The sequence below is a fragment of the Cyanistes caeruleus genome, chromosome 38 (genome assembly GCF_971803275.1).
Source record: "Cyanistes caeruleus chromosome 38, bCyaCae1.hap1.1, whole genome shotgun sequence".
Classification (NCBI taxonomy): domain Eukaryota; kingdom Metazoa; phylum Chordata; class Aves; order Passeriformes; family Paridae; genus Cyanistes; species Cyanistes caeruleus.
Genome location: NC_141739.1, coordinates 1,277,352 through 1,300,642, shown reverse-complemented (window position 1 = coordinate 1,300,642; position 23,291 = coordinate 1,277,352). Strand labels below are relative to the sequence as shown.

General features: G+C 54.2%; 1 protein-coding gene across 3 annotated transcripts; it reads right to left on the bottom strand.

Moving 5' to 3' along the window:
* Positions 1-374: 374 nt before the first annotated feature.
* NOP53 (NOP53 ribosome biogenesis factor) lies at positions 375-17,774 on the bottom strand. 3 transcript variants are annotated; one of them, XM_086872083.1, is made up of 13 exons: positions 17,538-17,767; positions 17,286-17,350; positions 17,116-17,200; positions 14,071-14,279; positions 13,798-13,868; positions 12,537-12,632; positions 10,490-10,588; positions 9,568-9,741; positions 7,635-7,810; positions 5,429-5,495; positions 3,717-3,793; positions 2,431-2,487; positions 1,122-1,168 (listed from the first exon to the last, which is right to left on the bottom strand). In XM_086872083.1, exons 1-13 carry the CDS (start codon positions 17,729-17,731, stop codon positions 1,162-1,164), a joined length of 1,377 nt encoding a protein of 458 aa, XP_086728209.1. In that variant the 5' UTR covers positions 17,732-17,767; the 3' UTR covers positions 1,122-1,161. The 3 variants fall into 3 exon arrangements, with proteins under 3 accessions (XP_086728208.1, XP_086728209.1, XP_086728210.1); XM_086872082.1 differs by lacking the exon at positions 3,717-3,793 and having other exon boundaries at positions 375-1,168; positions 17,538-17,774; XM_086872084.1 differs by lacking the exons at positions 1,122-1,168; positions 2,431-2,487; positions 3,717-3,793; positions 5,429-5,495; positions 7,635-7,810 and adding an exon at positions 8,265-8,601.
* Between the last annotated feature and the right edge of the window lie 5,517 nt (positions 17,775-23,291).

Here is a 23,291-nt window from a genome sequence, read left to right as displayed (position 1 = left end):
CCCCCCAAAAATGGATTTTTTTCCCCAAAATCGGATTTTTTCCCCCCAAAATTGGATTTAAAATTCCCAAAATTGAATTTAAATCCCCCAAAATTGAATTTAAACCCCCCAAAAATGAATTTAAACCCCCCAAAATTGGGGTTTTTTTCCCCCAAATTGGATTTTTTTTCCCCAAAATTGGATTTAAACCCCCCAAAAATGGATTTTTTTCCCCAAAATTGGATTTTTCCCCCCAAAATTGAATTTAAAATTCCCAAAATTGGATTTTTTTCCCCCAAAATTGGATTTTTTCCCCAAAATCGGATTTTTTTTCCCCAAAATTGGATTTTTTTCCCCAAAATTGAATTTAAACCCCCCAAAAATTGAATTTAAACCCCCAAAATTGGATTTAAACCCCCCAAAATTGGATTTAAACCCCCCAAAATTGAATTTAAACCCCCAAAATTGGATTTAAACCCCCCAAAATTGGATTTTTTTTCCCCAAAATTGGATTTTTCCCCCCAAAATTGGATTTTTTTTCCCCAAAATTGGATTTTTTTCCCCAAAATCGGATTTTTTCCCCCCAAAATTGGATTTTTTTCCCCAAAATTGGATTTAAACCCCCAAAATTGAATTTAAACCCCCCAAAATTGAATTTAAACCCCCCAAAATTGAATTTAAACCCCCCCAAAATTGAATTTAAACCCCCCAAAATTGGATTTTTTCCCCCCAAAATTGGATTTTTTCCCCCCAAAATTGGATTTTTTTCCCAAAATTGGATTTTTTCCCCCCAAAATCGGATTTTTTCCCCAAAATCGGATTTTTTTTCCCAAAATTGGACTTCTTTTTCCCAAAATCGGATTTTTTCCCCCCAAAATCGGATTTTTTCCCCCAAAATTGGATTTTTTTCCCCAAAATTTGATTTAAACCCCCCCAAAATTGGATTTTTTCCCCCCAAAATCGGATTTAAACCCCCCAAAATTGGATTTTTCCCCCCAAAAATGGATTTAAACCCCCCAAAATTGGATTTTTTTTCCCCAAAATTGGATTTTTTCCCCCCAAAATTGGATTTTTTTCCCCAAAATTGAATTTTTTTCCCAAAATCGGTTTTTTCCCCCCAAAGAAGAGCCCGGAGCCGCAGCTGCTGGTTGGGATTTATTGGGGGAGGGGTCCCGGTCCCGCTCACAGCCTGCAACAGAAACGGGGGAGGGGAAGGGTCAGGGGGGTCCCCAAAATTTGGGTGTCCCCCAGGGTCCCCAAATTTCGGGGTGTCCCCCCATCCCCGGTCCCCAGATTTTGGGTGTCCCCCCCCATGGTCCCCAAATTTCGGGGTGTCCCCCCTGGGTCCACAAATTTTGGGGTGTCCCCCCCCCGGGTCATCCAAATTTTGGGGTGTCCCCCCACTGGGTCCCCAAATTTGGGGTCTCCCCCCCGGGTCACCCAAAATTCGGGGTGTCCCCCCCCCCGGGTCCCCAAATTTGGGGTGTCCCCCCCTCCCCGGGTCCCCAGATTTCAGGGTGTCCCCCTCCCCGGGTCCCCAAAATTTGGGGTGTCCCCCCCAGGGTCCCCAAATTTGGGTGTCCCCCCCCAGGGTCCCCAAATTTGGGGTGTCCCCCCCCGGGTCACCCAAAATTCGGGGTGTCCCCCCCCCTGGGTCCCCAAATTCTGGGGTGTTTCCCCCCCCCCTGGGTCCACAAAATTCGGGGTGTCCCCCCCCAGGTCCCCAGATTTTGGGGTGTCCCCCCCCTCCCGGGTCCCCAAAATTCGGGGTCTCCCCCAGGGTCCCCAAAATTTGGGGTGTCCCCCCCAGATTCCCCAAATTTCGGGGTGTCCCCCCCTCCCCGGGTCCCCAAATTTGGGGTGTCCCCCCCTGGGTCCCCAAAATTTGGGTGTCCCCCCCAGATTCCCCAAATTTTGGGGTGTCCCCCCCTCCTGGGTCCCCAAATTCGGGCTCTCCCTCCCCTGGGTCCCCAAATTTTGGGGTGTCCCCCCCTCCTGGGTCCACAAATTTCGGGGTGTGTCCTCCCCCCGCCCCGGGTTCCCAAATTTCGGGGTCTCCCCCCATGGTCCCCAAATTTCGGGGTGTCCCCCCCTCCTGGGTCCCCAAATTTGGGGTGTCCCCCCCTCCCCAGGTCCCCAAAATTCAGATGTCCCCCCCTCCCCAGAATTCAGGGTGTCCCCCCTGGGTCCCCAAATTTCAGGTGTCCCCCCCCTGGCTCCCCAAAATTTGGGGTCTCCCCCCACAGGATCCCCAAATTTTGGGTGTCCCCCCACCAGGTCCCCAAAATTCGGGGTGTGTCGTGTCCCCCCCCCCCACCGATGCCCAGATTTTGGGGTGTCCCCCCCCCCGGGTCCCCAAATTTCGGGGTGTCCCCCCCCCCCGGGTCCCCAAAATTTGGGGTGTCCCCCCCCCCCCCGGGTCCCCAGATTTCGGGGTGTCCCCCCACTGACGTCACTTGGCGGAAGGATCGCTTCTCCACGTATTTCACCCGGTACCGACGGCGGAACCTGGGGAGGAACCGGCTCAGAACACCCCAAAAACACCCCGGAACGCCCCAAAAACACCCCGAAAACACCCCAAAACCACAAAAAACACCCCAGAAACACACCAAAACCACAAAAAACACCCCAAAACCACACCAAAACACCCCAAAACCACAAAAAACACCCCAAAAACACCCATAAACCCCCCCCAAAAACCCCTAAAACCCCCCAAAACCACCTCAAAAACCCCAAAAACCCCCAGAACACCCCAAAGTGTTTTCCACTACATTTTGGGATTTTCCTCCAAATTTTGGGATTTTCCCCAAAATCCCCATTTTCCCCAAAATCCCCGTTTCCCCCAAAATCCCCATTTTCCCCATTTTCCCCCCAAAATCCCCGTTTTTCCCCATTTTGCCCAAAATCCCGGTTTTTCCCCCCAGACCCCCATTTTCCCCAAAATCCCCATTTTACCCAAAATCCCGGTTTTTCTCCCCAAACCCCCATTTTCCCCCATTTTCCCCAAACCCCCCTTTTTTCCCCCAAAATCCCCATTTTCCCCCCAAAATCCCCGTTTTTCCCAAAATCCACATTTTTCCCCAAAATCCCGGTTTTTGCCCCCAATCCCCATTTTCCCCCATTTTGCCCAAAATCCCGTTTTTTCCCCCATTTTTCCCCATTTTCCCCCAAATCCCCGTTTTTCCCCCCAAACCCCATTTTCCCTAAAAACCCCCATTTTTCCCCATTTTCCCCAAAATCCCGTTTTTTCCCCCAAATCCCCATTTTTCCCAAAATCCCCATTTTGCCCAAAATCCCCGTTTTTCCCCCAAACCCCTTTTTCCCCCCAAACCCCATTTTTCCCCATTTTGCCCAAAATCCCGTTTTCCCCCCGTTTTTCCCCATTTTGCCCAAAATCCCGTTTTTTCCCCCCAAACCCCATTTCCCCCATTTTTCCCCATTTTGCCCAAAATCCTGTTTTTCCCCCCAAACCCCATTTTGCCCAAAATCCCCATTTTTCCCCCCAAACCCCATTTTTCCCCGTTTTCTCCCCAAACCCCGTTTTTCCCCATTTTGCCCAAAATCCCGGTTTTTCCCCCAAACCCCATTTTTCACCAAAATCCCCATTTTCCCCCATTTTCCCCCAATCCCCATTTTCCCCATTTTTCCCCATTTTCCCCAAAATCCCGTTTTTTCCCCCATTTTTCCCCATTTTGCCCGAATCCCTGTTTTTTCCCCCCAAATCCCGCCCTGCTCACTTGGCTCTCTGCCGGGGCTCGATCCAGTTCCTCCTCTGGAGGCTCCGGAAGCGATCGCGGAGCACGCTGCCCTCGGGCTGGGCACGGGATTCACCCCAAAACACCCGGATTTACCCCAAAACACCCCAAAACACCCGGATTTACCCCAAAACACCCGGAATTCACCCCAAAACACCCGGATTTACCCCAAAACACCCGGAATTCACCCCAAAACACCCGCAATTCACCCCAAAACACCCGCAATTCACCCCAAAACACCCGGATTTACCCCAAAACACCCCAGAACACCCGCAATTCACCCCAGAACACCCGGAATTCGCCCCAAAACACCCGGAATTCACCCCAAAACACCCGGAATTCACCCAAAACACCCGCAATTCACCCCAAAACACCCGGAATTCACCCCAAAACACCCGCAATTCACCCAAAACACCCGCAATTCACCCCAAAACACCCCAAAACACCCGGAATTCACCCCAAAACACCCGCAATTCACCCCAAAACACCCGGAATTCACCCCAAAACACCCGCAATTCACCCCAAAACACCCGCAATTCACCCCAAACACCCGCAATTCACCCCAAACACCCGCAATTCACCCCAAAACACCCGGAATTTACCCCAAAACACCCCAAAACACCCGGATTTACCCCAAAACACCCCAAAACACCCGGAATTCACCCCAAAACACCCGGATTTACCCCAAAACACCCCAAAACACCCGGAATTCACCCAAAACACCCGGAATTCACCCCAAACCACCCGCAATTCACCCCAAAACACCCGGAATTCACCCAAAGCACCCGGAATTCACCCCAAAACACCCGGAATTCACCCCAAAATCGGGAATTCACCCCAAAACACCCGGAATTTACCCCAAAACACCCGGTATTTACCCCAAAACACCCGGAATTCACCCCAAAACACCCGGAATTTACCCCAAAACACCCGGAATTCACCCCAAAACACCCCAAAACACCCGGATTTACCCCAAAACACCCCAAAACACCCGGAATTCACCCCAAAACACCCGCAATTCACCCCAAAACACCCGGAATTCACCCCAAAACACCCGCAATTCACCCCAAAACACCCGGAATTCACCCCAAAACACCCGGAATTTACCCAAAATACCCGGAGTTCACCCCAAAACACCCGAAATTCACCCCAAAATACCCGAAATTTACCCCAAAATTGGGATATTCCCAAAATACCGGGATTTTATCCCAAAATTTGGGGATTTTTCCCCTAAATTTTGGGGTTTTTTCCTTAAATTTTGGATTTTTTCCCATAAATTTTGGGATTTTTCCCCTAAATTTGGGGATTTTCTCTCCAATTTTGGGATTTTATCTCTAAATTTTGGCATTTTCCCCTTAAATTTTGGGATTTTCTCTCCAATATTGGGACTTTCTCTCCAATTTTGGGATTTTCCCTGTAAATTTTGGGATTTTCCCTGTAAATTTTGTGATTTCCCCCCTAAATTTTGGGATTTCCCCCCTGTAAATTTTGGTATTTCCCCCTAAATTTCGGGGTGCTCTCAGCAGCCTCAGCCTCTCCGGGGTCTCATCCACGCGACGAAACCCCGGAACCCCCAAATCCTTCACATTCCCGGCTCTGGGAATTCTCACAGCGCAAGGATGGCTCTCATCACCAGCTGCTGCCAGCCCCCAAACCCCCAAATTCGGGGTTTTTCCCCCAAAATCGGAGCTCACCCGGAGGCAGCGCAGGGATTCGGGCAGTTCCTCGCTCAGCTGCACCTCGGGGCCGGGCTCCTCGTACCTGGAATGGCCCAAAATCCCCAATTTTAGGGCTCAGGAAGGGCGGGGATGGCACAAAAGTCGCCACAAAATTTGGGATCCTTTCGGAATTCAGCGTTTGCTCCGTCCCCAAATCCCTGTTTCCCTCTGAAATCTCCTTTATTTCCCTCTAAATCCCCTTTATTCCCTTCTGAAATCCCCTTTATTCCCTTCTGAAATCCCCTTTATTCCCTTCTGAAATCCCCTTTATTCCCCCCAAATCCCCTTTATTCCCCCCAAATCCCCTTTATTCCCCCAAATCCTCTTTATTCCCCCCAAATCCCCTTTATTCCCTTCTGAAATCCCCTTTATTTCCCTCTAAATCCTCTTTATTCCCCCCCAAATCCCCTTTATTCTCCCCAAATCCCCTTTATTCCCCCCAAATCCCCTTTATTCCCCCCCAAATCCCCTTTATTCCCTTCTGAAATCCCCTTTATTCCCCCCAAATCCCCTTTATTCCCCTCTAAATCCCCTTTATTCCCCTCCAAATCCCTTTTATTCCCTTCTGAAATCCCCTTTATTCCCTTCTGAAATCCCCTTTATTCCCCCCAAATCCCCTTTATTCCCTTCTGAAATCCCCTTTATTTCCCTCTAAATCCTCTTTATTCCCCCCCAAATCCCCTTTATTCCCCCCAAATCCCCTTTATTCCCCCCAAATCCCCTTTATTCCCCCCAAATCCCCTTTATTCCCCCCAAATCCCCTTTATTCCCCTCCAAATCCCCTTTATTCCCCCCAAATCCCCTTTATTCCCCCCAAATCCCCTTTATTCCCTTCTGAAATCCCCTTTATTCCCCCCAAATCCCCTTTATTCCCCCCAAATCCCCTTTATTCCCCTCTGAATTCTTATTTTTCACCCCTAAATCCTTTCCTTTTCCACACAAATCCCCATTTCCTTCCACAAAATTCCATTTCCTCCCCATTCCCCATTTCCCCAATCCCCATTTCCAATCCCTATTTCCCATACAATCCCCATTTCCCTTTCCCAATCCCCAATTCCCCATTTGCAATCCCCATTTGCCCCCAAATCCCAATTTCTTTCCCCAGCTGCCATTTCCCAATCCCAATCCCCAAATCCCCATTATCCCATCCCCATTTGCCCCCCAATCCCCAATCCCCATTTCCCCAAATCCCCATTTCCCAATCCAAATCCCAATTTCCAATCCTCATTTGCCCCCCAATCCCCAATCCCCATTTCCCCCAATCCCCATTTTCCTTTTCCACAATCCCCTTTTACCCAATCCCCATCCCTCCCCAATCCCAATTTGTTTCCCCAATCCCCATTTCCTTTCCAAAACCTATCCCCAATCCCCATTTATTTCCCCAATCCCCATTTCCCCATCTCCCAATTCCCGTCTTCCCCTCCCTGAATCCCCATTACCAATTCCCATTCCCCAAATCCCCATTCCCAATACCAATCCCCATTTCCCAATCCCCATTTCCCTCCTCCAGTTCCCATTTCCCCCTCCAGTTCCCATTTCCCCTCCCTGCAATCCCCATTCCCCAATCCAATCCCCATTTCCCCAAATCCCCATATCCCAAAATCCCCATTTCCCAATCCCCATTTCCCTTTCCCAATCCCCACTCCCCAAATCCCCATTTCCCAATCCCAATCCCCATTCCCCCTTCCCCATTTCCCAATCCCCATTTCCCCCCCAAATCCCCAATCCCCATTTCCCCCATCCCCATTCCCCCAATCCCAATTTCCCAATCCCCAAATCCCCATTTCCCACTCCCCAAATCCCCATTCCCCAAATCCCCATTTTCCCCTCCCCAATTCCCATTCCCCATTCCCCAATCCCCAAATCCCCATTTCCCAAATCCCCATTCCCCAATCCCCAATTCCCCTCCCCACATTCCCCAATCCCCATTTCCCTTTCCCAATCCCCATTTGCCAATCCCCATTCCCCAAATCCCCATTTCCCAATCCCCATTTCCCCAATCCCCAAATCCCCATTTCCCTTTCCCATTTCCCCAATCCCCATTTCCCTTTCCCAATCCCCAATCCCCATTCCCCAATCCCAATCCCCATTTCCCCAATCCCCATTTCCCTTTCCCAATCCCCACTTCCCTTTCCAATCCCCATTTCCCAATCCCCATTTCCCGTTCCCCATTTTCCCTCACCGGATCCTCCCGAGCCGTTTCGGGGCTCTGTCCTTCATTTCCCGCAGCCGCGCCCGGCGCAGCCGCCGCTGCCGCAGCTCCTGCTCCCGCTGCCGCAGCGCCCGGCGCAGCACCCGCAGCCGGAACAGCCCCTGCAGCCTCAGGGCAGCCGCGCGTTCCCGAGCCCGCAGCCCCGCCTGGGAGGGGGAAAAACCCTGAGATCCACCCCAAAATCCCTGGGATCCACCCCAAATCCCCAGGGATCCACCCCAAATCCCCAGGGATCCACCCAGCCGCAGCTCCTGCTCCCGCTGCCGCAGCGCCCGGCGCAGCGCCCGCAGCCGGAACAGCCCCTGCAGCCTCAGGGCAGCCGCGCGTTCCCGAGCCCGCAGCCCGGCCTGGGAGGGGGGAAAAACCCTGAGATCCACCCCAAATCCCCAGGGATCCACCCCAAATCCCCAGGGATCCACCCCAAATCCCCAGGGATCCACCCCAAATCCCCAGGGATCCACCCCAAATCCCCAGGGATCCACCCCAAATCCCCAGGGATCCACCCCAAATCCCCAGGGATCCACCCAGCCCCAGCTCCTGCAGCCTCAGGGCAGCCGCGCGTTCCCGAGCCCGCAGCCCCGCCTGGGAGGGGGGAAAAACCCTGAGATCCACCCCAAAATCCATGGGATCCACCCCAAATCCCCAGGGATCCACCCAGCCGCAGCTCCTGCTCCCGCTGCCGCAGCGCCCGGCGCAGCGCCCGCAACCGGAACAGCCCCTGCAGCCTCAGGGCAGCCGCGCGTTCCCGAGCCCGCAGCCCGGCCTGGGAGGGGTTAAATCACAGGGATCTACCCCAAAATCCATGGGATCCACCCCAAATCCCCAGGGATCCACCCCAAATCCCCAGGGATCCACCCCAAATCCCCAGGGATCCACCCAGCCGGAACAGCCCCTGCAGCCTCAGGGCAGCCGCGCGTTCCCGAGCCCGCAGCCCCGCCTGGGAGGGGGGAAAAACCCTGAGATCCACCCCAAAATCCACTGATCCACCCCAAATCCCCGGGATCCACCCCAAAATCTGTCAGGGAGCACCCAGGGATCACTGATCCCTTCCCATGGATCCCATCCCACCCCCCAAACGCTCCAATACTACTCCAGACCTCCCCAGTCCCAACCCCGATCCTGACCTCAATCCCAATCCTGATCCCAATCCTGATCCTGACCCCAATCCCAATTCTAATTCCAATCCGGACCTCAATCTCGATCCCAACCCCAATCCCCATCCTGACCCCAATCCCAATCTCGATCCCAATCCTGACCCCAATCCCAATTCTAATTCCAATCCTGACCCCAATCTCGATCCCAATCTCGATCCCAATCCTGACCCAAATACCAACCCCGATCCAAATCCCAATCCCAAATCCCGATCCCAATCCTGATCCTGATCTCGATCCCAATCCCGATCCCAAATCCCAATCCCAATCCTGATCCCAATCCCTATCCCGAATCCCGATCCCGAATCCTGATCCCGAATCCCGATCCCAATCCCGATCTTGACCCCGATCCCAATCCCAATCCCAATCCCAATCCCGATCCCAATCCCGATCCCGATCCCAATCCCGATCCCGACCCCAATCCCAATCCCAATCCCAAATCCCGATCCCAATCCCGATCCCAATCCCAATCCCAATCCCGATCCCGATCCCAATCCCGATCCCGATCCCAATCCCAAATCCCGATCCCAATCTCGGTCCCAATCCCGATCCCGATCCCAAATCCCAATCCCGATCCCAAATCCCGATCCCAATCCCGATCCCGACCCCGACCCCAATCCCGACCCCGATCCTGACCCCAATCCCGACCCCAATCCCGATCCCGACCCCGACCCCAATCCCGACCCCGATCCTGACCCCAATCCCGACCCCAATCCCGATCCCAAATCCCGATCCCGACCCCGCTCTCTCACCTTCTCCCTCTGCTCCTTCTCCTTCCGTCGCTGTTTCTCCGTTTTCCTGCCCGGCTGTTGCCGTTTCCGGGGCCGATCCCCATTCTCCTCCTCCTCCTCCTCCTCCTTCTGCTCTTCCTCCTCCTCCTCCTCTTCCTCCAGGAGCCCCTGCAGCTGCTCCTGCAGCACGGCCTCCTGCGGGACCCCAAATCCCGGGATCAGACCACAAATCCTGGGCTCAGATCCCAAACTCCGGGCTGAGACCCCAAATCCCGGGCTGAGACCCCAAATCCTGGGCTCAGATCCCAAATCCCGGGCTCAGATCCCAAACTCCAGGCCCAGATCCCAAATCCTGGGCTCAGATCCCAAATCCCATAGCTCAGATCCCAAATTCCAGAGCTCAGATCCCAAATCCCGGGCTCAGATCCCAAATCCTGGGCTGAGACCCCAAATCCTGGGCTCAGATCCCAAATTCCAGAGCTCAGATCCCAAATTCCAGGGCTCAGATCCCAAATCCTGGGCTCAGATCCCAAATTCCAGGCCCAGATCCCAAATTCCGGGCTCAGACCCTGAATCCCGGGCCCAGATCCCAAATTCCAGGCCCAGATCCCAAATTCAGGAGCCCTGACCCCAAATTCCGGGCTCAGACCCTGAATCCCGGGCCCAGATCCTGAATCCCGGGCCCAGATCCCGAATTTTGGATCTCAGATCCCAAATTCCAGGCTCTGATCCCGAATCCCGGGCCCAGATCCCGAATCCTGGGCCCAGATCCCAGATCCCGGGCCCAGATCCCAAATCTTGGGCCCAGATCCCAGATCCCGGGCCCAGATCCCAGATCCCAGGCCCAGATCCCAGATCCCGGGCCCAGATCCCGGGCCCAGATCCCGAATCCCGGGCCCAGATCCCAGATCCCAGGCCCACTCCGGAATTCCCGCGCTCCCACCTGCGAGGGCGGCTCCTCGGTGACCTTCAGCCTCCGCTCCACCTTCTCCTCCTCCCTCCTCCTCCTCGTCTCCACCTCCAGCGCCCGCAGCAGCAAATCCTGGGAAAACGGCCACGGGCTCACCCCAAAACCACCCAAAACACCCCAAAACACCCCAAAACAGCCTCAAAACACCCCAAAACAGCCTCAAAACACCCCAAAACAGCCTCAAAACACCCCGAAACCTCCTCAAAACACCCCAAAACAGCCTCAAAACACCCCAAAACAGCCTCAAAACACCCCAAAACAGCCTCAAAACACCCCAAAACCTCCTCAAAACACCCCGAAACCTCCTCAAAACACCCCAAAACAGCCTCAAAACACCCCAAAACAGCCTCAAAACACCCCAAAACAGCCTCAAAACACCCCAAAACCTCCTCAAAACACCCCGAAACCTCCTCAAAACACCCCAAAACAGCCTCAAAACACCCCGAAACAGCCTCAAAACACCCCAAAACAGCCTCAAAACACCCCGAAACAGCCTCAAAACACCCCAAAACCTCCTCAAAACACCCCAAAACCTCCTCAAAACACCCCAAAACAGCCTCAAAACACCCCAAAACAGCCTCAAAACACCCCAAAACCCACCCAGGACCCCTAAAACCCCCCAAAACCCACCCAGGACCCCCAAAACATCCTCAAAACCCACCCAGGAGCCCCAAAAAACCCACCCAAGACCCTCAAAAGCCTCCTCAGGACCCCCCAAAACCCCTCTAGAACCCCCCAAAACCCCCCAGGGACCCTTCAGAAACCCTCCACAACCCCCCAAAACCCCCTCGTGACCCCACAACCACCCCTTGCAACCCCCCAAAAACCCCTCAAACTCTTCAGAACCCCCCAAAACTCCCTCAGGACCCCCCAAAACCCCCTCAGGACCCCCCAAAACTCCCTCAGGACCCCCCAAAACTCCCTCAGGACCCCCCAGGACCCCCCAAAACCCCCTCAGGACCCCTGAAAACCACCTCAGAACCTCCCAAAACCCCCTCAAGACCCCCCAACACCCCCTTAGGACCCCCCAAAACCCCCTCACGACCCCTCAGGACCCCCAAAAAACTCCCTCAGGACCCCCCAAAACCCCCCCAGGACCACCCAAAACCCCCCAAAAACTCCCTCAGGACCCCCCAAAACCCCCTCAAGACCCCCACAGGACCCCTCAAAACCCCCTCAGGACCCCCCAAAACCCCCCCAGGACCACCCAAAACCCCCCCAGGACCCCCCAAAACCCCCCCAGGACCCCCCAAAACACCCTTAGGACCCCCCAAAACCCCCTCATGACCCCCCAAAAACTCCCTCAGGACCCCCCAAAACCCCCCCAAAACCTTCTCACGACCCCCCAGGACCCCCAAGACCCCCTCAGGACCACCCAAAACCCCCTCACGACCCCCCAGGACCCCCCAAAAACTCCCTCAGGACCCCCCAGGACCCCCTCAGGACCCCCCAAAAACTCCCTCAGGACCCCCCAAAACCACCCCAGGACCACCCAAAACCCCCCAGGACCTCCCAACACCCCCCCCCAGGACCCCCAAAACCCCCCCAGGACCCCCCAAAACCCCCCCCAGGACCCCCAAAACCCCCCTCAGGACCCCCAAAACCCCCTCACCACCCCCCAAAACCCCCTCAGGACCCCCCAAAACCCCCCCAGGACCACCCAAAACCCCCTTGTGACCCCCACAGGACCCCCCAAAACCCCCTCAGGACCCCCCAAAACTCCCTCAAGATTCCCTCAGGACCCCCCAAAACCCCCTCACGACCCCCCAGGAGCCCCCAAAACCCCCCCAGGACCCCCCAGGACCCCCAAAAACTCTCTCAGGACCCCCCAAGACCCCCCCAGGACCCCCCAAAAACTCTCTCAGGACCCCCCAAAACCCCCCCAGGACCCCTCAGGACCCCCCAAAAACTCTCTCAGGACCCCCCAAAACCCCCCCAGGACCCCCCAAAACCCCCCCAGGACCCCCCAGGACCCCCCAAGACCCCCTCACGACCCCCCAGGACCCCCCAGGACCCCCACCTGGTGGGCCTGGAAGGGGGGGTTGTAGGAGCCCCCCTGGCCGATCACCTCCACGGGGGGAAGGGGCGACGGCCGCACCTGGAGCCGGGGGGGACGCTGGAAAAAAGGGGGTGGGGGACCCCAAAATGAGACCCCTGACCCGGGGAGGGGCAGTCAGGGGATTTGGGGGGGTCCTGAGGGGGTTTTGGGGGTCCTGAGGGGGTTTGGGGGGTCCTGAGGGGGTTTTTGGGGGGTTGTGGAGGGTTTCTGAAGAATTCTGGGAGGTTTTGGGGGGTCCTGAGGGGGTTTTTGGGGGGGTTGTGGAGGGTTTTTGAAGGGTTTTGGGGGGTTCTGAGGGAGTTTTGGGGGGTCCTGAGGGGGTTTTGGGGGGATGTGCAGGGTTTCTGAAGAATTTTGGGAGGTTTTGGGGGGTCCTGAGGGGGTTTTGGGGGTCCTGAGGGGGTTTTGGGGGTCCTGAGGGGGTTTTGGGGGTCCTGAGGGGGTTTTTGGGGGGGTTGTGGAGGGTTTTTGAAGGGTTTTGGGGGGTTCTGAGGGGGTTTTGGGGGTCCTGAGGGGGTTTTGGGGATCCTGAGGGGGTTTTGGGGGTCCTGAGGGGGTTTTGGGGGGTCCTGAGGGGGTTTTGGGGGGGTTGTAGAGGGTTTTTGAAGGGTTTTGGGGGGTTCTGAGGGGGTTTTGGGGGTCCTGAGGGGGTTTTGGGGATCCTGAGGGGGTTTTGGGGGTCCTGAGGGGGTTTTGGGGGGTCCTGAGGGGGTTTTGGGGGGGTTGTAGAGGGTTTTTGAAGGGTTTTGGGGGGTTCTGAGGGGGTTTTGGGGGTCCTGAGGGGGTTTTGGGGATCCTAAGGGGGTTTTGGGGGGTCCTGAGGGGGTTTTGGGGGGGTTGTGGAGGGTTTCTGAAGAATTTTGGGAGGTTTTGGGGGGTCCTGAAGGGGTTTTGGGGGTCCTGAGGGGGTTTTGGGGGGTTGTGGAGGGTTTTTGAAGGGTTTTGGGGGGTTCTGAGGGGTCTCGGGGGGTTGTGGAGGGCTTTTGAAGGGTTTTGGGGGGTTCTGAGAGGTTTTAGAGGATTGTGGAGGGCTTTTGAAGGGTTTTGGGGGGTTCTGAAGGGTTTTGAAGGATTGTGGAGGGTTTTTGAAGGGTTTTGGGGGTTGTGAGGGGTTTTGGAGGATTGTGGAGAGCTTTTGAAGGGTTTTGGGGGTTCTGAGGGGTTTTGGGGGATTTTGGAGGGTTTTTGGAGTGTCCCAGGGTGGGTTTTGGGGGGTCCCAACCTGAACTCGCAGCTTCTTGGTCTGCTGGAGGTACCAGGGGTCCTGCCCGGCCAGGGGGGCATCCAGAGGGTCTGGGGGAGGCACAGAGAGCTCAGGGAAGGGGTCCCCAAAATCCCCCCACCCCTAAAAAGTGCCTTTAAACCCCCCCAAACCTCCCCCACCCCAAAAAGAGCCCCCCCAAAATCCCTCCTGAATTTTTCCGAGATCGTTAAAATCGTTTCTCCCGCCCCTAAATTCATCAGAATTGCTCCCAAATCTCCCCCCCAGACTCACTGTGCTCGCCCCAGATGTCGTAGAAGCCCCTCTGGGGGTCTGAGCGCCCCAATTCGGGGGGTTTTTCGGGGGTGGGGGTCTCCCCCCGGCTGAGCCGGGCCCGGAGCCGCCGCTCCCCGCGAGGGAAAATCCCTTTTTCCGCTTTTTTCTCCCAAAACTCCCGGCGCCGCTTCTCCTTCCGCCCGTTCGGGGTCTGGTGGGCGCAGATGCTGCGGGAAGGGACCCCCAGAACTGAGACCCCTCCCCAAAATATCCTTCAGGAGCTCACAAAGCCCCTCCCAAACCACTTCAGGACACCCCAAAACCCCCCGGGAGCCTTCAAAAACCCCCTCAGAACCCCCAAAAACCCCCTTGTGACCCCTCAACCACCCCCTGCAAACCCCCAAAAACCTCTCAAAGCCCCCCAAAACCCCCTCAGAACCCCCCAAAACCCACCAGGGACCCTTCAAAAACCCTCCACAACCCCCCCAAAACCCCCTCAAAGCCCCCAAAAACCCTCCAGGATCCCCCAAAACCCCCTCAGAAACCCCAAAAACCCACCAGGGACCCTTCAAAAACCCTCCAAAATCCCCCAAAACCCCCTTGTGACCCCTCAACCACCCCTTGCAAACCCCCAAAAACCCCTCAAAGCCCCCCAAAACCATCAAGGACCCCCCAAAACCCCCTCAGAACCCCCCAAAACCCCCCGTGACCCTTCAAAAACCCTCCAAAATCCCCCAAAACCCCCCCAGAACCTCTCAACCACCCCTTGCAAACCCCCAAAAACCTCAAGGACCCCCCAAAACCCCCCAGGGACCCTTCAAAAACCCTCCACAACTCCCCCAAAACCCCCTCAAAGCGCCCAAAAACACTCCAGGATCCCCCAAAACTCCCTCACGACCCCCAAAGCCCCCTCAGAAACCCCAAAACGCCCCAGGGACCCCCCAAAAACCCGAGGGACCCTTCAAAAACCCTCCAGGATCCCTTAAAACCCCCTCAAAGCCCCCAAAAACCCTCCAGGATCCCCCAAAGCCCCCTCAGAAACCCCAAAACCCCCCAGGGACCCCCCAAAAACCCGAGGGACCCTTCAAAAACCCTCCAGGATCCCCCAAAAGCCCATCAGGACCCCCAAAACCCTTCAGAAACCCTCCACAACCCCCCAAAACCCCCTCAGGACCCGTCAACCACCCCTTGCACCCCCCCAAAAACTCCTCAAAGCCCCCAAAAACCCTCCAGGATCCCCCAAAACCCCCTCAGGACCTCCCAAAACTCCCTCAGGACCCCCAAAACCCTTCAGAAACCCTCCACAACCCCCCATAACCCCCCTGTGACCCCTCAACCACCCCTGGCAACCCCCCAAAAACCCCTCAAAGCCCCCCAAAACCCTCAAGGACCCCCCAAAACCCCCTCAGAACCCCCAAAAACCCACCAGGGACCCTTCAAAAACCCTCCACAATCCCCCCAAAACCCCCTCAAAGCGCCCAAAAACCCTCCAGGATCCCCCAAAACCCCCTCAGAACCCCCAAAACCCTTCAGAAACCCCAAAACCCCCCAGGGACCCCCCAAAAACCCAAGGGACCCTTCAAAAACCCTCCAGGATCCCCCAAAAGCCCATCAGGACCCCCAAAACCCTTCAGAAACCCTCCACAACCCCCCAAAACCCCCTCAGGACCCGTCAATCACCCCTTGCAAACCCCCAAAAACCTCTCAAAGCCCCCAAAAACCCTCAAGGACCCCCCAAAACCCCCTCAGAACCCCCAAAAACCCACCAGGGACCCTTCAAAAACCCTCCACAATCCCCCAAAACCCCCTTGTGACCCCTCAACCACCCCCTGCAAACCCCCAAAAACCTCTCAAAGCCCCCCAAAACCCTCAAGGACCCCCCAAAACCCCCCAGGGACCCTTCAAAAACCCTCCACAATCCCCCCAAAACCCCCTCAAAGCCCCCAAAAACCCTCAAGGACCCCCCAAAACCCCCTCAGACCCCCCAAAAACCCGAGGGACCCTTCAAAAACCCTCCACAACTCCCCCAAAACCCCCTCAAAGCCCTTCAAAAACTCTCCAGGATCCCCCAAAACTCCCTCATGACCCCCAAAGCCCCCTCAGAAACCCCAAAACCCCCCAGGGACCCCCCAAAAACCCGAGGGACCCTTCAAAAACCCTCCAGGATCCCCCAAAACCCCCTCAGGACCCCCCAAAACTCCCTCAGGACCCCACCAAAACCCTTCAGAAACCCTCCACAACCCCCAAAACCCCCTCACGACCCCTCAACCACCCCTGGCAACCCCCCAAAACCCCCGCAGAACCCCCAAAAACCCACCAGGGACCCTTCAAAAACCCTCCACAATCCCCCCAAAACCCCCTCAAAGCGCCCAAAAACCCTCAAGGACCCCCCAAAACCCCCTCAGACCTCCCAAAAACCCGAGGGACCCTTCAAAAACCCCCCACAACTCCCCCAAAACCCCCTCAAAGCCCTTCAAAAACTCTCCAGGATCCCCCAAAACTCCCTCACGACCCCCAAAACCCCCTCAGAAACCCCAAAACCCCCCAGGGACCCCCCAAAAACCCGAGGGACCCTTCAAAAACCCTCCACAACTCCCCCAAAAACCCCTCAAAGCCCTTCAAAAACCCTCCAGGATCCCCCAAAACTCCCTCACGACCCCCAAAGCCCCCTCAGAAACCCCAAAACCCCCCAGGGACCCCCCAAAAACCCTCGGGACCCTTCAAAAACCCTTCAGGATCCCCCAAAAGCCCATCAGGACCCCCAAAATCCCCTCGTGACCCGTCAACCACCCCTTGCAAACCCCCAAAAACCTCTCAAAGCCCCCAAAAACCCTCCAGGATCCCCCAAAACTCCCTCAGGACCCCCCAAAACCCTCCAGAAACCCTCCACAACCCCCAAAACCCCCTCACAACCCCTCAACCACCCCTGGCAACCCCCCAAAAACTCCTCAAAATACGGGGAGGGTTCCTGAGGGGGAAACTGAGGAAGAACCCACCCAAAAAAGTTTCCCCCCGAGTCAGTTTTTTAGGGAAATAGAGCCCCAAAAGCACCCCCAGACTCACTTTTTGGGGGGAGGCACTTTGGAGAGGGGCTGAAGAACCAGGTCTACGTGCAGGGGTTTCTGTGGGGGTTTCTTGGGTCGCCGGCCTGAGGAGGTTCGGGAAGGTCAAAGCACCCCAAAATCCTCGGGAGAGCTCGAATTTAGGCAAAAAACCCAAAAGATCGCCCTCACCTTTGCGGGTTTTTCCCGTGTCCAGGAAGAAAAGACCCTCGTCGGGCTGCTCAGAGATCAAACCCCTGCAAAAGATTCCCCCCAAAAAAGCGGAGACCCTCATAAACCTCAAAATCCCCCAAAACTCCCTCAGAGCTTCCCCTTCCCCTCTCAAATCCCCTGCGAGACCCTCGGGGAGCTCCGGCACCCCCAGAACCGCTGGGAGCTCCCTCACGATTCTCCCCCAAAAGCCCCTCACGACCCCCTCCTCACCCCGCCGCTCGCTCCTGCAGCCCCACATCCTCCAGGAAATCGCCGATTTCCCGGCCCAGCTGCGCCTCGGGGCCGCTCCAGCGCTTCCAGCCCTTTTTGCGGTTGCGGGGACCGCGGGAGCGGCGCCGGGAGCCGGCGGAGAGGCCGGACCGAGCCGCGGGGTTGAAGGCGAGGAACGACTCGGCCGCCGCCATTTCGTGAGGGAGCAGCGTGAGGGGAGAGGAAGCGGAAGTGGCCGAGGCGGAAAAAAGGCGGGAACGACCCGGCCGCCATTTTAGGGAGGGCGTGGCAACGGCGGCGCCATTTTAGGGAGGTCGTGGGGGGCTGAACTTTGCCCCTAAATCGCCTTTAAAACGTTATAAAAACAAGCCCAAATGTGCCCAAAACTCCTAAACGTGCCACGAGTCCTCCTAGGTGTGCCCAGACGTCCCAGAACACCGTAAGCAACAATGCTTGGGAGGAGAGGAAACGTTTCCTTCGCCATCTTGGGAAGGACAGGAAAAAAAAATATCGTCGCCCTCAGGGGACGGGAAATGATTTTGTGTCTTCCCGGTAAGGAGAGGAAACGATGCGGCTGCCGGGTCGGGAAGGACAGGAAATGGAGCCGCCGCCATCTCTGGGAGGACCGGAAATGACGGAGGCGCCATTTGGGGAAGGGCCTGGCACGGGCGCGACGCCATCTTGGGAAGGTCGAGGGCCGCCCTCAGCTGAGGGGGGGCCCAAGGAGCCCCAAAACCACTTAAAATGTTCCCAAAAATCCGCACAAAATGTTCCCAAAAATCCCCCCAAAATGTTCCTCCCAAATGTTCCCCAAATCCCCTCAGATGTTCCCCAAAACGCCACAAAATGTTCCCCCCAAATGTTCCCCAAATGTTCCCAAAATCCCCTCAGATTTTCCCCAAATCCCCCAAATGTTCCTCAAATCCCCAAAAATCCCCCCAAAATCCCAAAATGTTCCCCAAATCCCCCAAAATCCCCCCCAGATATTCCCCAAATCCCCTCAGATTTTCCCAAAATCCCCCCAAATGTTCCCAAAATCCCCCCAAATGTTCCCCAAATACTCCCAAAAGTCCCCCCAAATATTCCCAAAATTCCCCAAATCCCCCCAAATATTCCCCAAATCCCCCCAAATCCCCCCAAATATTCGCAAAATCCCCCCAAAATCCCCCCAAAATCCCAAAATATTTCCCAAATCCCCCAGATGTTCCCCCAAATGTTCCCCAAATGTTCCCCAAAATCTCCCCCAAATCCCCCAAAATCTCCCCCAAATCCCCCAAATATTCCCAAAATCTCCCCAAATCCCCCCAAATGTTCCCCAAATCCCCCCCAAATCCCCCCAAATCCCCCCAAATCCCAAAATATTTCCCAAATCCCCCAAATGTTCCCCAAATCCCCCCAAAATCCCCCCAAATCTCCCCAAATCCCCCCAAATGTTCCCAAAATCTCCCCAAATCCCCCCAAATGTTCCCAAAATCTCCCCAAATCCCCCCAAATCCCCCAATTTTCCCCCCAATTTCCCCCAAATTTCCCCCAAATTTCCCCCAAATCCCCCAAATTCCCCCCAAATCCCCCAAATTATTCCCAAATCCCCCAAATTTCCCCCAAATTTCCCCCAAATTTCCCCCAAATTTTCCCCAAATTTCCCCCAAATTTCCCCCAAAATCTCCCCAAATTTCCCCAATTTCCCCCAAATTTTTCCCAAAATCTCCCCCAAATTTTCCCCAAATTTTCCCCAAATATCCCCAAAATCCCCCCAAATTTCCCCCAAATTTCTCCCAAATTTTCCCCAAAATTTCCCCCAAATTCTCCCCAAATTTCCCCCAAATCCCCCAAATTTCCCCCAAATCCCCCAAATTTCCCCCAAATTTCCCCCAAATTCCCCAAATTTCCCCCAAATGTTCCCAAAATCCCCCAAATTTCCCCCAAATTCTCCCCAAATTTCCCCCAAATTCTCCCCAAATTTCCCCCAAATTTCCCCCAAATTTCCCCCAAATCCCCCCAAATCCCCAAATCCCCCCAAATCCCCAAATCCCCCCAAATGTTCCCAAAATCCCCCCAAATCCCCCAAATTTCCCCCAAATTTCCCCAAATTTTTCCCAAATTTTCCCCCAATTTTCCCAAAATCCCCCCAAATTTCCCCAAATTTCCCCAAATTTCCCCCAAATTTCCCCCAAATTCCCCCAAATCCCCCAAATTTCCCCCAAATCCCCCAAATTTCCCCCAAATTTCCCCCAAATCCCCAAATTTCCCCCAAATGTTCCCAAAATCCCCCCAAATCCCCCAAATGTTCCCCCCAAATCCCCCCAAATTTCCCCCAAATCCCCCAATTTTCCCCAAATCCCCCAAATTTTCCCCAAATTTTCCCCAAATTTTCCCCAAATTTCCCCAAATTTCCCCAAATTTCCCCAAATCCCCCAAATTTTCCCCAAATTTTCCCCAAATTTCCCCCAAATTCTCCCCAAATTTCCCCCAAATCCCCCAAATTTTCCCCAAATTTCCCCAAATTCCCCAAATTTCCCCCAAATCCGAGTTGGGGGCGGCCCCTCCCCCCCGGCTCCGCCGTTTTTGGGGCGTCCCCGGTTTTTTTGGGGGGTTTTGCTTCTCCAGGGGAGCAATTTTGGGGCAAATTCGGGCGATTTTGGGTTCGTCCGGAGGAGCCCGGGACTGCCGGGGTTGGGGCTGGGATTTTGGGGTGAAAAACGGGGATTTTGGGGTTTTTGGGGTGAATAATGGGGATTTTGGGGTTTTTGGGGTGAATAACGGGGATTTTGGGGTTTTTTGGGGTGAAAAATGGGGATTTTGGGGTTTTTTGGGTTGAATAACGGGGATTTTGGGGTTTTTGGGGTGAATAACGGGGATTTTGGGGTTTTTGGGGTGAATAATGGGGATTTTGTGTTTTTTGGGGTGAAAAATGGGGATTTTGGGGTTTTTTGGGTTGAATAACGGGGATTTTGGGGTTTTTGGGGTGAATAATGGGGATTTTGTGCATTTTTGGCGTGAAAAATGGGGATTTTGGGGTTTTTGGGGTGAATAATGGGGATTTTGGGGTTTTTTGGGGTGAATAATGGGGATTTTGGGGTTTTTGGGGTGAATAATGGGGATTTTGGGGTTTTTGGGGTGAATAATGGGGATTTTGTGCATTTTTGGGATGAAAAACGGGGATTTTGGGGTTTTTTGGGGTGAAAAACGGGGATTTTGGGGTTTTTGGGGTGAAAAACGGGGATTTTGGGGTTTTTGGGGTGAAAAACGGGGATTTTGGGGTTTTTGGGGTGAATAATGAGGATTTTGGGGTTTTTGGGGTGAATAACGGGGATTTTGTGGCTTTTTGGGGCTGTTTTTTGGGGTGAATAACGGGGATTTCATTGGTTTTTGGGGCGGAGTTTTTGGATTTCCTGCCTGGTTTTGGGGCTGTTTTTTGGGGTGAATAACGGGGATTTTGTGTTTTTTTGGGGTGGATGATGGGTTTTTGTGCCTGGTTTTTGGGCTGGGTTTTTGGGGCGGATGATGGGGATTTTGTGGTTTTTTGGGGCTGAGTATTGGGTTGAATAACGGGGATTTTGTGGTTTTTTGGGGCTGGGTTTTGGGTTGAATAACGGGGATTTTGTGGCTTTTTGGGGCTGTTTTTTGGGGTGAATAACAGGGATTTCGTGGCTTTTTGGGGCTGAGTTTTTGGGTTGAAAAAAGGGGATTTCAAGCCATGTTTTGGGGCTGGGATTTTGGATTCCATTCCCGGTTTTGGAGCTGAGTTTTTGGATTTCAAGCCTGGTTTTGGGGTGAATAATGGGAATTTCGTGCCTGGTTTTGGGGTGGATGACGGCGATTTCTTGCCTGGTTTTGGGGCTGAGTTTTTTGATTCCATTCCCGGTTTTGGGGCTGAGTTTTTGGATTCCATTCCCGGTTTTGGGGCTGAGTTTTTGGATTCCATTCCCGGTTTTGGGGCTGGGATTTTGGATTCCATTCCCGGTTTTGGGGCTGAGTTTTTGGATTCCATTCCCGGTTTTATTGCCGGATTTTCACCCCCAACAACAGCCCTTTCCTTTTTTCCCCCTCTCACTCGGCCGAGCCCTTTGGCCTCCTCTTGGACGGCGGCACCAATATTGCTGGGTTTTTGGGGTGAATAACGGGGATTTGGTGGGTTTTTGGGGCTGGGTTTTTGGGGTGAATAACGGGGATTTGGTGTTTTTTGGGGTCTGGATTTTTGGGGTGAATAACGGGGATTTTGTGTTTTTTGGGGTCTGGATTTTTGGGGTGAATAACGGGGATTTCGTGGCTTTTTGGGGCTGGGTTTTTGGGGTGAATAACAGGGATTTTGTGGCTTTTTGGGTCTGGGTTTTGGGATGAATAACGGGGATTTCGTGGCTTTTTGGGGCTGGGTTTTTGGGGTGAATTACGGGGATTTCCTGCCTGGTTTTGGGGCTGTGAATTTTTATTTCATGCTTGTTTTTATTGCTGGGTTTTTGGGGTGAATAACGGGGATTTGGTGGTTTTTTGGGGTGGATGATGGGATTTTGTGTCTGGTTTTGGGGCTGTTTTTTGGGTTGAATTACGGGGATTTCGTGGTTTTTGGGGTGGATGATGGGTTTTTGTGCCTGGTTTTGGGGCTGGGTTTTTGGGGTGAATAACGGGGATTTTGTGGCTTTTTGGGGCTGTTTTTTGGGGTGAATAACAGGGATTTCGTGGTTTTTTGGGGCTGAGTTTTTGGGTTGAAAAAAGGGGATTTCAAGCCCAGTTTTGGGGCTGAGTTTTTGGATTTCAAGCCTGGTTTTGGGGTGAATAATGGGAATTTCGTGCCTGGTTTTGGGGTGGATGACGGCGATTTCTTGCCTGGTTTTGGGGCTGAGTTTTTGGGTTGAAAAAAGGGGATTTCAAGCCCAGTTTTGGGGCTGGGATTTTGGATTCCATTCCCGGTTTTATTGCCGGATTTTCACCCCCAACAACAGCCCTTTCCTTTTTCCCCCTCTCACTCGGCCGAGCCCTTTGGCCTCCTCTTGGACGGCGGCACCAATATTGCTGGGTTTTTGGGGTGAATAACGGGGATTTGGTGTTTTTTTGGGGCTGGGTTTTTGGGGTGAATAACGGGGATTTCATGCCTGGTTTTGGGGCTGTGAATTTTTATTTCATGCTTGTTTTTATTGCTGGGTTTTTGGGGTGAATAACGGGGATTTCGTGTTTTTTTGGGGTGGATGATGGGATTTCATTCCTGTTTTTGGGGCTGAGTTTTTGGATTCCATGCCCAGTTTTGGGGCTGAGTTTTTGGATTTCACGCCCAGTTTTGGGGCTGAGTTTTTGGATTTCACGCCTGGTTTCGGGGTGAATAATGGGAATTTCGTGCCTGGTTTTGGGGTGAATAATGGGAATTTCGTGCCTGGTTTTGGGGTGGATGACGGCGATTTCTTGCCTGGTTTTGGGGCTGAGTTTTTGGATTCCATTCCCGGTTTTGGGGCTGAGTTTTTGGATTCCATTCCCGGTTTTGGGGCTGAGTTTTTTGATTCCATTCCCGGTTTTGGGGCTGAGTTTTTGGATTTCATTCCCGGTTTTGGGGCTGAGTTTTTGGATTCCATTCCCGGTTTTGGGGCTGAGTTTTTTGATTCCATTCCCGGTTTTGGGGCTGAGTTTTTGGATTCCATTCCCGGTTTTGGGGCTGAGTTTTTGGATTCCATGCCCGGTTTTGGGGCTGAGTTTTTTGATTCCATTCCCAGTTTTGGGGCTGAGTTTTTGGATTCCATGCCCGGTTTTGGGGCTGAGTTTTTGGAT